At 36.9% G+C, this 17,371-nt stretch overlaps 1 protein-coding gene across 1 annotated transcript; it reads right to left on the minus strand.

The window, feature by feature from the left end:
• On the minus strand, positions 1-351 carry LOC121752659 (auxin-induced protein 15A-like). Its single transcript, XM_042147772.1, has one exon. The coding sequence runs from the start codon at positions 349-351 to the stop codon at positions 1-3; it is 351 nt and encodes a 116-aa protein (XP_042003706.1).
• Between the last annotated feature and the right edge of the window lie 17,020 nt (positions 352-17,371).

Here is a 17,371-nt window from a genome sequence, read left to right on the forward strand (position 1 = left end):
CTAGTCCCTCTGCAACTCATTCAAATAAGAAGTCACATTCTTGAATGCTCTTTCACTGCATGGAATTGTTAAGCCTCCCATTGGATGAACAAATCCATATTCTTCTTCTGAGCTCCTCAGCAGGTCTTGAAACAGAGGGTGATTCAAGTAAGAAATCGGGACGACAAAGCGATTTTTCTGCAGATCTTTCTCACCCACATAAACAGCAATGTGGCCCTTTGGCACATGAATTTTCAGCTTTGATGCTGACGAAGAAGAGGAAGAGGAAGAGGAAGAAGAAGAGGAAGAATGATGATGAGCGCGAACTATGTGTTTTGCATGGTGAAACACTGTGTGGAATCTGAACCCCATGAGGTATGTATGTTTATATATATGTTCTTTAAAGAAATAAAGAAGAGAAAGAGATGAATTTTGAAGTTCTTGGCTTGTGTTTGGGGGAGTTGAGAATAGGATTTTCAGTTTCAAGTGATTGCTTATTTATAGGGAAAGTATATATATGTGTGCATGTGATGAGTGACATATGGTTTGTTGCCTCAGATATTTTGGTGCTTGATTTTCTTACTCTTTTGATATTCGAGTTCGTTCAACTAATAAATGTGAATTACATGGACGTGCACGACGTGCACCTACCCTAAAAATATAGGGACATATGTCGTTCATCTTGGGTCGCGCGCATAGGAGACCATCTCTTGAGAGAATTTATAAGGTGGTAATGAATTTGGTAGTAATTAGTAAGTATGGTTATAATGTTTGTGGACAAATTAGGGTCCACTTAATAAGAGTAGGGTGGAGTGCAAGGTATGGTACATCTGCATGCATTATTTAGGTCAAGTTTTATCACTTTTATTAGACCATGTTTATCAGCAACCCTCCAATCCAACCTAACCATCCACTTTTTCAATATTTAATTCATTTCCATCTCCTCCACATCATTTTTCACATCATTAATACTCATCTAGGGGCGGACGCAGAAAAAGTTGGTTATAGGGGCTGGACTCCACTATATACTTTTTCATAGTCAAATATATTATATATATATATATATAATATGTATATATATATAATATTATATAATGCAAAACCACAATTACAATAACCGTAAAAATGAATATATATTTAATACGAACTAGTCCAATATATATCTAATAAAAAGAACAAAAAACTGTGCCATAGCTGTGTTTTTACATCTAAAGCGGCGACAACTGAATTCTACGTGTTCTCATCGTTTGAAAACGTTGCAGGATTTGTTCGTTTTCAATTGTTAAAAACATGTCCTTTTCAATATACATAATTAAACTGTCATTCTTCCACTCTTCTTCCATCGATTTTGCAAGTCAGTCCAGACAATCTCATATTTTTGATAAAAAGTAGCTATTAGAATAAGTGCATTTGACAAGAATTTCAAAGTTCAAGCCACAGAATTAAAAAAAAAATAAAACTTTAAAATAACTATTGTTTATAACTTTTTTTACAAACTTGCAACTATTCTCTGAAAATCTTAAAATACAATAGATAGAATACAAAATTAACACTTTAATAAATTCCTTTACTTCACAATTTGTGTAGAATTTGAATTTTAAATTCGCTAAAATCTCAAAGACTCAAACCCTCTTTTCACCGTTTCTGTGTGCCACTGTTGTAAACCCTTCAATCTCTCTCTTTTTATTTTTCTAAATTGCAATATACAACTAAAAGTACTTATATTTTACAGAAGACAAATTTTTTATTTAATTATTTAAACAAAACGTGTTCCCACTTATAAAAGTGTTAGCACTTTTACAAGTTTAAAGTCTCTTTTATCTAAGCTAAAAATGTGTCCAACCAATTAATAGAGGTCAGTTTCACTTTTTTATGTTTTATTTTTAAATTACTCGTCTTCTTCCTCACTCAGTCACTCCCATTGCGCCATGGTTATACTTTTTCTCTGCAATTTTTTAATTTTCCCTTCTTCCTTCTTTAATTTCAGCCCTTACAGCTATTCATTCTAAGATAAATTTCTTCTATAATACCATTATTTGGTAAGGGCTTAACATGATTTTTCAAAATTTTGAAAAATTTGAAAGTAGAAATTTTTAAAACAAAAAAATTGGATAAGGGCTTAAGCCCTACCCTCCGCCCAAGTGTGTCCGCCCCTGTATTCATCCAACCCAACCACACATATTTCATGGTTTATCAATGACCACCCAACCACACTATTATATATTTACTTTTATATTGTTTTTTATATTATTTGTAAATAATAGATTCTATTTGTTTTAAATTATTTTTTTATTGTAAAATTATTAAAACACAAAAATAACAAATTAAAAAATATAGACAAACAAACCAACAACAAAATTGCATTGTGTACTAACAAAATTAAGGGTAAATAATTGATAGTACTAAAAAAAAGAAATTGTAGTAAATAAAAATGGATTATAATGAAAGATAAAAATTATAAAAAAATATAGCAAATTTGATCTCTATTTATAGAGAACGAAAAACTATGAATTTTGGTATAATTATTAATTTTGTTTAATATAATATATTAAAGATAAATGATTTATTAAAAAAAATAATTAAGTACCAATGAAATTATGCCAAATGGCAAACTCTCATTTGTGAATGCATGGAAGAGAGGGAGCGACCCATAAGTCTCATTTTTCATTTGGTCGACCACATGTCAAGAAGAGAGAGAGACCGTTTTCTATTTTCTAATTTTTTTGTAAATGACATGGAGGAGAGAGAGGGACCAATGTCTCCAATAAACATAGTCTTATAGTGTATCCCCTAACTTGCCAGGATTTTACTAGCCCCCTTCTTTGTCTGCCCATTGTTTTAGCCTAATTGAAAATTTTCCTTTTCTACAAAGAGAGTAGCGTTGTAAAAAAAAGTTGTTTCGATATATACAAAAGGCTTTTTACGATTTTTTTCAAGGTCATTAAATGACCCAACCCAATAAGGTCTAACCTGAACCCGACCTGTTAAGGAAACTGTAAATTCGAACACGAACCCGACCTGCTACCTTCAAATCCGAACACGACCCGCACCCGACACGAACCCGTTATCGACACGATATAATATGGGTTGACACGACACGATAACAACCAAAACCTGATATTACACGATTAAAACCTAATATTACACGATTAAACCTTAATTTTTAACCTAATTTACACAATTAAAATTCATTTTATACTATTTAAACCTAATTTATAAGAAATTAAAAAATTAAAGTAATATATATTTTTTAAAATAATAATAAAAATAATAATATTATTTCTTAATGGGTTACCCGTATCCGACCCGCATCCGACCCGAACCCAACCCGAAATTATCGGGTTCTTAATGGGTCAACCCGATAAGGACACGGATCCAATAAGACTTGACCTCAACCCAATAATTTCGTGCGGATTCGTGTCGGACTATCGTGTCGTGTCGAAAATTGCCAGCCCTAGGTCATTTTACAAAAAGCCTTGTAATAAGAGAGTTAGAGAAACGCTTATATAAATCTATTTGCAATATTTCTTGTTCATCGACGTGAGATGGATTTGGATCGCAATAATTTCTGTTGAAAAAAATTTGTGAGACGAGACATCTAAGGAAAAGAGGATGCATGTAGATGCATTCTATAACCAAAAGTAGCTTATAATAAATATACTTCCTTTTTGAGTAATTATAGTTACCTAAATTTCACTATTCACTAGTTGGACTCATTCTCAATATGCAAATATTTTGTACTATTAATATTTTACACAAACCTAAAAATCTGGTTCTCTGTATTTAGCTATTGGATCAATGATCCAATTCATGTAATGTCTATAGAAACCAAATTTTATTTTGATTTACTGTATTATGTACTTATATAGTATGCATCTACTAATTGAAAAATTGAATGTCTTCCCGAAAATTGAAAATTTAAATGTTGGAGAATTAATCTTGGTACTTAATAAAAAAATTACACGTGACGGTATAAATTTTAATTAATGTGACAATGAGATTAAGGTCTTCACTACATATGCTTTCAATATATTTTCTCCGATTACCAGTGACATATAGTATTTTAAATAATTTCAAGAATGAATAGTTGTTTATGTTTGAGTCTATTAGGCCTTTTGCACTATATGCACCAGATTTCACCACATCAATTTAGAAGGTAAAAAATAACTTAAAAGTAGCAGAGGCCCATTGTTTTCGTCAAATATTTCGCCAAAATTGATTTAGACATGAAGGTATCAATCACTAAAATTCCTATTTTTAGTAGAGTAACATGGATGATAAGCTTTCCGTCACGCCCGCATTTTCTAAGGATAGAAAACACGGTTGATCGCGACTAGGGGAGGATTAAAGAAGTGGGGAAGAAAGGGGAAAACAACAAAAATCGACCATAGCTCGAATAAAATCAGAGTATCTCAACAATCAACAACTCAAAAATGAGTCCAGAGTCTTTGTCCTAGCGGCAATGAGCTTAGACATTATTGCATGAGGTGTCGAGTTCGAGCCCTCTTGACACCAGTTGTAATTTCCTCCTATCTATAGTATGAGTTTATTTGTAATTTCCTACCTTATATAGGAGTTAATTTAAAAAAAACAACTCAAAAATGAATATTATCTCAATGATACAAGAACTCAAACGAAGGACAACTACTCAGCGGAAGCATTTGAAAGAAGGAATATGCCACATGTGAAGACATGACACATTCTAAACACTTAAATTTCTTCAACGGTCTTGCTCAACACCCACCGCACCTGTCACGCTCAAACGGCATTTAAAAGTGATCTCGAGGTTTTACAAAAGACCAAGTCACCAAAACATTTTCTCGCTCAAAAGTATGGCCGCGCAGCCCATTTTTTCTCTCTCCTCGTACCATATCTGAACCTCATGTGTGAAACGAGAACGTGGCCACATTCGCGATCATCGGACCGGCCAACTCGAAAGATAGCGCACAATCCCCTCTGTGTAGACTAGCTTGAATAGGGACTCACTCCCTAGACAAACCCGAATTCGATTAAACTCATAACTTCTAGTAGGGACTCACTCCCCACTAGGGCGATCAGATAGGCACATCCACAAAAATAAAATACGGCGAGCCTTTGTCCTAGCGGCAAGGCGCTTAGACATTATTGCATGAGGTGCCGAGTTCGAGCCCTCCTGACATCAGTTGTAATTTCCTCCTATCTATAGTATATGAGTTTATTTGTAATTTCCTCATTTATATAGGAGTTAATTTAAAAAAAATACGGCATGACACAATATATTTGGAATTTAAGCTCATAACTCATGCTTGAAAGATATTGCGTAAATTTAAAATTAAGCCTACACAATAATGTAGGATAGAAAGCCCACATTAAAACTTTAATTCGAAAGCCCACCTCGTTCATTTAGTTTTATGAATTTGAATTTCTTACTTCGACTTCAATTTGAAACTCACGTACAACTTGCTGCTTCTTTCTCCTCCATCTCGGCACTCCTTCCATCGCTCTCCCTCTCCACTATAATTCTCTCTCAAAAACACCTCTTCGGCAAAACTCGGCACCGCCGCTGCTACCCGTTCTTCGCTAATTCCCAACGTGAGCTGATGTCTGCTCTCTCCATCTTTCTTCTCAAATTGAAACCCCAACATGAAACAGTCAAACAATTCTAGCAAAAATTCTTCACTTTCTCTTCACCTTTTCACGGCGGAGATTCAGCACCGTCTACAAATTCTCGAACTCATCTCTGCCTTCATTCTCTCTGCACATTGCAGCGCCACCGTGAGTCACGGCTGCTGTTGTCGACAACCCGTCGCCACTGTCGGGATTGCCCCCGCTGCACGGTCAGAGTTTCATCAGCCCGCTGCTGTTGTCCGTCATGAGCAGTACATCCCGTGCTGTCCATCGCTGCTGATTATTTCTAAATCACCGCCACCGCTGCTTGATCATTGCCAGTTGCCACCCCGCTGCAGCCGCTGAGATCGCCGCTGCTGAACAAACGTTGCTGCTCCACCGGGACAGCCTGTCGCGCTGCTGCTGTTCGCTGTCTCTCCGTGACAATTCGCTGCCACTGCCGTCTCCTATCTCACGTTCCCAAATTCAGTGAAACCAACTTCCTTTCTGATACGAGATATTAATGCCATATCTTCCATATCTTTTATTTAGTTATCTTTTGATTCATAGTATCTTTTCATATATTGTTTTCTTGTTCCATAAGTTAGTATTTTAGTATTATAAATAGGGATAGATTGTTATCATTTTATTCATTCAATCTATATATGAAATTATTTATTTGGCTCAATTAATTGTGCATCAAGAAACCCTCAATTAGGCTGCCGACGAGTGAAACTCGCGCCCAGCCAACCCCTTTCGCCGTTCACGTGGCCGACCCAACGTTTGGGCGCTCGACAACAACGGTACTTGTTTCTTGATTACATGTGGAATTCGACGTTAAGGAGGAAGATCCTTAACAACTGGTGCTTTCATCGCGACCTCACCCTCCAAAACACCGATCGAGTCACAGTTATGTCTCTGCCCAACGGGAATCCACCGCGCACAACAACTAGCCACACCGATCGAACCATAGCTGCGTCGCTGCCAGACGGGAATCCACCCGCGCACAACAACTAGTTATGCCTTTCCACCATCTCGAACCAAAGTTGCGCCACTGCCCGACGGAAGACGTTCTGCGCACAACACCAAATTTGGTTTCCGATGTTTTCGACTCTCTTCATTGTGTCGTAGTTCACACCTTGAGGACAAGGTGGATTTCAACCGGGGGGAGTTGATACGAGCATTATTTAGTTAGTTAAATTGGAGATTTGCGTATCTTTTCCACATCTTTGTTTATTTGCGTATCTTTTCCATATCTTTGTTTTCTTGTTAAGTAAGTTAGTTATTAACATTATAAATAGAAGTTATTGTAATCATTTGAGAAATCAATCAAGAATATCAATATTATTTTATCGTTCATTCTCTTCTCCAAAGTGAGAAACCCGTCTTGCTCGACGGGCGCTTGCCCGCGATAGACATTTATCAATCGCCGATCTACGGACACCGATCAACCCGATAGAGGGTTTATCCTATCAAATTGGTGCTTTCATTGAGAGCCACCCTCCACAACACCGATCGAACCATAGCTACGTCGCTGCCCGACGGGAAACCACCGCGCACAACAACTAGCCACATCGATCGAGCCACATCTATGTTGCTGCCTGCCGGGAATCCACCCGCGCACAGCAACTAGCCGCTGCCTAGCTTCACCGCCGCCGGTAAGGGAACCACCCTCACCCCTTATCATCCACCTATGTCCGACACCACAAATCTCATCAACCCTCCATTTTCTTTCATCCATAAACTCACCAATAAAAAAACCACCGAACAACAAGAAATTCCCAAACCCCTCTACTCTTACTTCATTCTTTCCGTAATTAATTATGCCTATTCACCACCAATATCAGCCCCCGCACCAGATGCACCCTATTATTGCAAAATTTGATCGCCTATTGGACATGATGGAATCCCGTATGGATGCGGTAGATCGGCGCGTGGAAAACCTTCGTCGGAAACAATACCCCAGCCCACACCAATTTGGGCGGTCGCGCAACCTCTGTCCACCCATTCAGCCCGAGCCAAAACCACCCCACATCTCACGCCGTTGGGATCCACCAGGGTCGTCGCCCACGGACGGGATACCCGTCCATCGGGTACCGCGATCGCGTGCAGGATGCACGACCTCGACACCGCGGCGGCTACCCCGAGAGGGACCACCTATTTGATCGCGGAGATCAACGAATCCAATTAGGGTTCGATCGCCACCCGATTCATGCAACGCAGCCGCATCGCCCAACGTGCTGGGACCCACCGACGAAGTGGCAGGACCACAGTTACCCAGCCTTTGATCATCAGCCCCGACGCGCGGAGACGTGCTGGGACCGACCTCACCATCATGAGGAGGTGTGAGGCTAGTCTGCCTGCCAACAGCCTCACCACACCGCCGACCAGCCACCGCGCTTGAGCCTCCCACCGCGGGACCTGTACGGTCAATCCGGGAGTGTGACCAATCAGACCCCGTACCAGCCTTCGCGCTCGCCTACCTGTTGGGACCCGTCTGGATTGCGCACGCAACATGATACCCGGCAGACGACATATATTTTGAGTGATTTGGAAGTGATGATCTATGTTGGGGGAGAAGGTCGTCTCTCTCTCATAACAGGTATATTGAGTGCTCAATGCCAAGTCCAGCGATGAAGAAGAAAGCTACTCCTGGTCTTTGTTCACTTGAGAGTCGGTGTGAACCAGATTACCAAGTTAGTGTTGGATTGAAGGAACAAGACGGATATGAAACTTCTGATTCCTCGAGTTTAGATGAGAAGATTGCATATTCATGTATGGAAGCCAGAGTTTTCGACTACGTTTATGATCGTGGTACGGGCGAGGAGGAGCATTGTGATTTAGAGAACTCCATATTAGAGACAGTAGCAAAGAAACTCATGGATCGTGGCTTGCCTAGTGAGAATCGGGGATCTAGGGAAGGTAGAGATGGCAGACTCGAAGACCAACAGGTTTCATCTTTTGCGGAAATCTACCCACCGCGCAGCCCCGATATGAGTAAAGAGAAGGAGGAAGAGGCATTGTTAGACGATGTATAGAAGGACGATTCCACTGATGAAGTGAAGAAGGTCATCGCCTCACTCAATGTTGTTCAAGTGTCATCCAAAAATATTGTTGGAAATTGTTGGGGCTAGAAAGGATATGGTGCTTACACCGATTTGCCAGTAATTGCTTGTGTCTATGTGGATTTGAATGTCGGTGATGTTCCAAGTATGAATCATCGATCAACATCGCCCGACACAGATGCAAGGTTGATCCTCCGCGTAATGACATGTCATGTTTGAGCATTTTGGGAGGCGTGGACAAACTTGTCGATTTGGCAAGGAATTTTGCCGACAAAATTGGGTCTCCTTTGTTGATTTTTGATGAAGATGATGGGAGAAGTTCGCCTATTTGGTTTGCGTTTGATCCAGGAGGAGAATCCTCGCCAAAGTTGTTGCTTTCAACTGTCATCGTTGCTTCGTGGTTCCCACCTTGAGGACAATGTGGATTTTAACCGTGGGGGAGTTGATACGAGACATTAATGCCATATCTTCCATATCTTTTATTTAGTTATCTTTTGATTCATAGTATCTTTTCATATATTGTTTTCTTGTTCCATAAGTTAGTATTTTAGTATTATAAATATGGATATGTTGTTATCATTTCATTCATTCAATCAATATATGAAATTGTTTATTTGGCTCAATTAATTGTGCATCAAGAAACCCTCAATTAGGCTGCCGACGAGTGAAACTCACGCCCAGCCAACCCCCTTCGCCGTTCACGTCGCCGACCCAACGTTTGGGCGCTCGACAACAACGGTGCTTGTTTCTTGATTACGTGTGGAATTCGACGTTAAGGAGGAAGATCCTTAACACTTTCCCACTTTCTTCTTCTCAATTCCTGCACTCTCTCTTTATCTAGTTTCTAATTCTCGATTTTTGTTAGAATCGATTGAATCTGATGAAACCTACTACTCCCTCTCTATCTATTTCTTTGGAGATTTGAGAGAATGATTTAAATTATGGAATCGATGGAATATATATATCCATGGGAAAAGATTTGACTGATTATATTCCTCTTTTTCAGGGTGGTGGAGAGATTTGAGATGACTACCGTGGATTTGAAATTGAAGAGTGACAGATATCCTTGGATTAAAATTAAGAGTACTAATTTTGGGCTCAAAGAAGGAATAATTAAAAAGGTTTTTGGGTTCATAACAAGCGGGTTCCTAATTGATAGTAAAAGAATAATTGTTTGGCCCAAAAGTGAAATACTTCTCTCGACAAATAAATAAAGACGGAAAATTTTCAGATGCGTAAACGATGTCCTTTCGCAAACAAATAAAAAGGGTAGAAAAAGTCGGGGTGTTACACTTTCTGCTAGGAGTATTTTATAATATGGCCATACCACCACTTGCAGCAAAACACACACACATCTACATGGGAGTGTGTTTGTGTCTTTTGCAATATTTTAAAAACCAGACCGACAAGCGAACCGGCGCCGTTACCGGTTCACGGTTCAACCGGTCAAACCACTGATTGAACCGGAATATATAATAAACATATATATTATTATATATATATATATATATATATATATATATATTAAAAACTGTGAATAATAAATAAAAAATAGCATTATCAAAATATCAAAGATGGCAGATTTGGTGCCACGCAATGCATCTTAAGCATTTCATCAAAATGCAATTAGGATAGCAAACAATGTGAATATCTAATCTAAAGAGAACATAGTGCATTAATTATACTACAAGGAGTCTGCATCTCCAGTAGCAGAGCTACTTAAATTTGTGAAACAGACACATCCATACATACCATTGTTTCAAACTAAAAGCTTTCAAATTTTCAATATATATACATAATTTTTACTCCCTTCCTCCACGAATTCAGTGCTACTCCATTAATGTAAAATTAGTTTAGTATAAAAGAGATAAAGCATTAATCTTTGGGAAAAAAGCAGCAGTGAAGAACAAAATGGAAGGCTGACCAACCTCTAAATGCGCGACGGCGATGCGGAAGCGGAGGCGGTGATGTACGGTGTTGGATGTTATCGAGGAGAGGAGACGAGCGGCAATGGGAGGGCAAGAGAGAAGGAGCATCGAGAGAGATGGAGTCCGGGAGGGCTCGGCGTTTGGGGTGCCGGAGGTAGCGAGGTGGGCGGCGGAACAGGGAGTTGTGGAGAACTTGAGAGAGGAAGTGGGAGTGGGAAGTGGGAGTGGGGGGGTCGGCGCTCACTTTCTGAAAAGTGAAAGGAATGAAACTAATTCTTCCAAAGACCCCCAAACCCTAACAAAATATGATTTAAAAAAATATTTAAATGTAGTTGAACCGGGAAATCGGTTCGCGGTTCGCGGTCCTACTGGTTTGACCCGCCGGTTTTACCGATTCTGAGCGGGTCAACCTACATGCGATTTTTAGAGACAAACCGGACCGGACTGCCTACCAGTTCGCGGTCCAACCGGCCGGTCCGGTCCAGTTATTAAAACATTGGTCTTTTGAGATACATATTTTTATCTAGAATATAATTGGTTGGAGTTGTTACTAGTTTTGTGATTTCTTGTGTATACATGTTGAATTTAAACCCTTGCAAAGAATTTTACTTCTATGGTTCTGAATTAAAATACTGAAGATAATATTGTATAGAAATTAATATCCGCCCCGAATAATGCGTCTTTATAAGTTGGAATTTAATTCATAGTTTATTCTTCACATGTTCAATCTTGATTGCATTGCTTTTGCATGCTTTTGATATTAGATTGAAGAAGTAGATACATGAACGTATATGTCTCGTACCTGTATATTGCTATTGTACGTACGTAAAGGACTTTACTGTCAGATCTAATTATTTGTCTTCGTAGCAGATTTCACAACTACGAATGCAATTGTCGATGCAAATTGCAAATTACGCGACAAAAAGTGGACGTGGCACAGCTATTAAGAAATACAGTTGTAATATTGTAGCACTAGTAAAATTTTGTGAATGAATTCCCATATATTAGTAGATAGCTGTGTTTAATTTAGAATAAAGTGTTGGTCTTATATAAGTAGAATGCAAAAATAACTTGAGATATTGATATAAGAGATAAATTTTAATTAAGGACGATGATTTGTTACCAAATCAACAAAGGAATAAAGTAACAAACCAACAAGGCAAAATTAACAATAATCAAATGCTCAAATAGTAGTAATAGCATTTATTTAAACGTACAGTGTCAGAATCTACTATCGAGTCACTCACTAACTATTGGGATTAGTAGGCATGAGAAACGGTTGAAAATTGAAACATAAAATGAATATAAAAATATCCCACATCAATGTACACAAAGAGCTTAATCCACTATATAAGTCTCATGGGTCTCTCATCCTATCACCAATTGGTTTTAGGATGTAACCTATGGATTTCTATCATGGTATCAGAACGGGTCGCCTGAGGGTCATATTTAACTGACCCAGCAGTATATCTGGGCCGAAACCGAAAAAAATGACTGACCCAGCAGTATAACTGAGCTGAAAATTTGGTCCAGTGGTCCAGCCGATCAAAAAATAATTGGGCCGATTGTCCAAATCGATCATAAAAAAGTCCAACCGATTCACCTTGAAGGATTTGAGGGAGTTGTTGACAATTGAAACATAAAATGAATATAAAAATATCTCACATCTTTGTACACAAATAGCTTAATCCACTATATAAGTCTCATGAGTCTCTCCTCCTATCACCAATTGGTTTTAGGATGGGTTACCAATTGGTTTTAGGATGGAACCCATGAATTTCTATCAGAAACACTATATAAGTCTCATGGGTCTCTCCTCCTATCACCAATTGGTTTTAGGATGGGTTACCAATTGATTTTAGGATGGAACCCATGAATTTCTATCAGAAACTATTGGACTATCTGTTGCATAATCCTTAGATCATCTCTCACCTTTAGTTTTGTTCGCACCCAAACTCAAGTTGTTGTTGCATCTGGTCGAAACGGGGTATGCATGCACTCTTATCGAGGAGCTATCCACGTAAACCCTTACAAAATGTACAAATTTATAATTCACTCCCATCTTGCCAAAAAATCATACAAGTACTTTGATAATAGTCTATATTTTTAACGGATAATCTAATACTCCATCGTGTAATAAATTTTCGCTATAATAGTTACTGGTAATAAGTCAGTAATAAATCATTGTTACTTGAAATTTCCTCTTTTATCAATTTTGTTAACCTATCATAGCACTTCTTTGGCCAATAATACTATATCTTCAAACTCATTAGCCGAACCACATATGATGTAATGTGAATGCTTCTTACTACCCCCGTCCCACATTTAGTGTGAACACGGATTTTAAGAAATGTAAAGAAAAGTGAGTTAAATAAGTTAGTAGACTATGAGTCTCACTTATATATATTAGTTTTATAATAAAATGTGAGTAAAATTGGTTGGTGGAATGTGGAATCTACTTACTATTTATGGTAAAAGTGGAATGTGACTCTTATTATGGGACGGACTAAAATGACAAAATATGACACTTAATGTAGGACGAAGGTAGTACAATCGTACCACATTCATTATGAGTAGTATTTGGCTGTGGTTGACACTACAAAACACTTTATCGACATGAAACAAATATATGTTGTGTCAACCTGAATTTTCACGAGAAGATAAATTAGTAGTATAATTATGCACATAAGAATTTTTGTGTCAACTATCACACCACAATATTTTTGTGCTGACAAATTATCTTTTAAATTACAAATATTGGAAAAATTAAGTCGTGTACAGACAACAATTTCTAATATATTTGTAATATATGGCATCTTATTGGTTTTCTACCCATGGGGTGCCTATAAGAGGTATGGATATTCTTTCTTTCTTGTAGGTATTTGTTTGGTTAGCTCATGTGAGTTAAGTCTTTCGGAGTCTGTTTGTTATCTTCGATTCTTGGTGGTTGTTGTTGGTTGTGTTCCTCCCTTTGTTTTTCTCTTTTTCTTGGTATTTCTTTGGTACATCTCATTTTTAGTCTGGACTATTAATTCTTGATGCGGTGCTTGTTTTTGTGTCTTTTAATTTGTTGTGCTTTTGAGTCTTGGGGTGATGTTGTTTTGTTATGTTTTCGACGACTGTTTTATAGTTAAAATTGTACTCGGCTAGCCAAAATTTCTAATTTAAAGCATTTTCATTACTCAATAAAAGATTGTATGAGGATGCGTGCTAAATAAGTCATATAGTGATAGTTTCTATGGCATTTCGATTTGCTTTCGAGCATACTAGCTTTTTATGTAACTTGATCCTTTAATGCACGTTTGTTCATTTCGATTTGATTTCGAGCATATTAGCTATTCGTCCCTTAAAATTATGAACTATGTCCATTTTAGTCCATTCCTTAAATTTATGCATTTTCTATTTGGAAACTTTTTTCCCTCTAATGAGGTGGAACTCTTTCTCTATTAACATTATTCTAATAATTTTTTTGTTTCTATCTCTCTAATTTGATCAATTATGCACTAAAATTTGTGCCCCTTAAAATTCATATTTTTAAGGGCTTGAACTAAGTAGTAATTAAAAATATGGATCCTTTGAATTTTAATCCGAACCTATCATATAAGTCTTTAGATTTGATTACGTTTAATGTTTGTGCGTTTCATTCAACTAATTAAAATGAACAAGCTACTAATACTTTTGCAAACAACAATAATAACGTTGATGATATTAAAAACAATACAATTATAATATTCAAGTTTCCTTGATTGATGGGTGAAGAGAAAGTCAAAAGATCAAAACTATATTATCTTGAAGGATTAGATCAGAACTCAACAAATTCAGATCTTTTCTATCCGTAGCATTGATATTATTTTCAAGTGATGTCAGAAAATTTTTCTTATTTTCGGCCCTGGTTTTGACTCAATAATTGAGCACCCTGGTATTCGATTAGTTAATATTTTTTCTCCCTCAGTCAATTTTGCTGCTGCAGATTTTAAGGCAGGCTGCAATTAATCTCCATGCCTATCAATTTATTCCATAACTCATGTATAACATGCTATTTACAAAATTATTTCTTTACTATTATACATATAATAATAATAACAGTGAAGTGGTAAATGTTAAAAATATACTGTATAAGTCAACTGAATGTTAATATACCATAAGATTATATCATGAATTTGAAATTACCAATACCCATTTTCTAGGGATTAAATTTGAAGTTCATTCCTTAAAAAATGTTTACGCGTTCAGTGAAAATTAGAGATATTGCTCCGTTTTATGTAAAGAAATTAAAATTTCGATGTTTTATATGAATAGTTATAATTCAAAATATATTATAATAATAATTGTAATGCAGTAAATGCTATGTTTCATACTTTATCTAAGTGGATTAAATCCTACTAAACAAATATTAAAATAATTTTTGCGAGCCTAAAACGCTTCTTGCAACTATTCTTGTGCTTAATTCCCATTTTATTTATTTCAATTAAGGAAGTTGGTAGACATATATCAGGTGAAAGAAGCACATGGTTTTTGACCATTCAGTAGCATGACATTTTGCCTTGCTACTTATTCATTTTTGTAATATATGACTTATTCATTTTTCTTTACTATATTATTTTTCCAAGTTGTTGTATAGAAAACAACAACACACTGATTCTAATCATTATGGTTCTTGATGTTTCTACTCTGTGATTTAAATGAGAAGAGAAGGGGGTGCATTTTTGGTAAGTGAGGCATTGAATTTAGTTACTTACACTTGGAATTGGGGACCCCATGTTTACTAATGTTGTTATTCCAGAAAAAAGTCAGAAGCCTTTTTATGATACATTGATTTTGTGACGATAAAGAAAGATTTGCCAACTTTTTTTTTAATCCAAAATCTGATCAAGATCCATCTGTCTAATGCTTGATTTGTTGACACCTTTAGACTTAGTACATAACTGATTTATCTCTATTTATAGCAAGGTATTTTTCACAGCATACATTAATCACCAATTTAGCATAAAATCCATGAATTTTATAACATCCATCAAACTCTCAAACTCATGCTCAGGTACATAATATACAAGTGAAAGTACTAACAAAATAGGCATTCAAGTTTCAGACAGAAATGTAGTTCATGAAAAAAACAACTCATACTATTATCCAAAATTGTTTTTAAAAAAAATCAACAATTTATTCAAGAGAAGAAGATGAGATGTATTATGAGAGCCGCTGGTATTTCCATGTCTCCTTGCAGCTGCGCAAGCGCCACTTGATCACGCGAGGATTATCGACAAATTGGACTGCAAAATCAATGGGATTAGTTTAGGACTTTGTTGAAATAATTGTATAAGGATAAGGCTAAGTATGAAAACTTTAGCATGTTATGGAAGGCATGAAATATTTTCGAGTGGTCTAATCATTGAGTCGTATAGGCCCCTGCTGTCCCGGTCTTCTTCTCACCAGCTAGACCATTCTGCAACCAACCACGCCATTTAATGTATTCATATACTTATGAAATTGTTTCGGTTGACGCCTTGATTCTCAGCTCTTGAAAATTCCCCATTTAATGTATTCATATACTTATGAAATTGTTTTAAGTCAATCCTTTTACACATCTCATAGTTTTAAAGATAGCAGAAGCAATTGCTGTGTTAAATTTTATGCGTAAATTGACAGATTAACTGCTGCATTAGCTCATTTCATGCTCTAAAACCGGATAAATGTGAAGTTTTTTACGTACTTTTTTTGTGTCATTTTCATTATAAAAAATTTTGATAGGAGAAAGGAATTCTGTTGCTTTGGCGTGTGTGGTGGGGTTCGAACGCCTCGACATATATACATCCATTGCTACATTTCTTGATAATTAGTTGGAAAACCAAGTGCATGTGATGTCTCATGTGCAATTGTCTTTACCACTATTGCCAGATGCTGCCTGCCTGCACCACTAGTTTGTTACTATCATTTTGCAGAAAACAAGGATTTGGTCTTAATTCTGCTGCATTTTTTGGGTAATAGAATAATATATAGACGAGGGAGTCTGTGAGACATAGTTTTCTGGTGAGGACGAGGCTGCAACAGGCGCTTGTGAGACGTAGTTTTGTGCACGGACGAGGCTGCAACGGGCGTCTATCCATGTAGGTGCATTAGTACATAAACCAGTTGATTTTCCATTTCTGTGCTGATAAATATTTATTGGTTTTGCCATATTATTTTTAAGCCTAAAATTACTGTGTGAGATTGATGTATATGCACATGGCATGAGTCATCACATGGATTGGTCTTTCAATCAATCACAAAACATATTAAAAATCCATCAAAATAATGCAGTTAGTTACTACCTACTTTCTTTCTTTCTTTCATATTCATAACTCTGTCAAATGCCAATAGATTTGACACTATAAAAAGTAAAACAATTGCATCTTTTTAGGTAAAGAACATTCATAGTGTGACACAAATTTTAATAAAACAAAATGTATGAGAAATCCTGATATATATGAGGAAAATGATCAATATTCATTGATGAATCCACTACTACAACAAACAATAAATCTACATATAGAAACTTCATCAATTCTTGATCACAAAATTTGCCTAAACACTAGTCTATTTGATCTCAACATCATGGAGGGGTGACAATCAAACACCGCCGCCGTCATTTTCCATCAGTAAGAAACGGCCACGTGTGACGAGCTGAGTTGAGAGATGAGGGTAAGAAAGTAATCTTCACTGCATGGGATGGTGAGACCTCCCATTGGATGATGATATCCAAACTCCTCCTCAGCCAAATGCAACAATTCTTGAAACAAAGGTTGGTTGAGAAAGCAAATTGGGAGCACAAATCTC

Source organism: Salvia splendens, chromosome 10, assembly GCF_004379255.2.
Source record: "Salvia splendens isolate huo1 chromosome 10, SspV2, whole genome shotgun sequence".
Classification (NCBI taxonomy): domain Eukaryota; kingdom Viridiplantae; phylum Streptophyta; class Magnoliopsida; order Lamiales; family Lamiaceae; genus Salvia; species Salvia splendens.

What these genes read in the sequence shown, in the direction of transcription:
- LOC121752659 (XM_042147772.1), bottom strand. Translation starts at nt 351, where the DNA reads ATGGGGTTCAGATTCCACACAGTGTTTCACCATGCAAAACACATAGTT.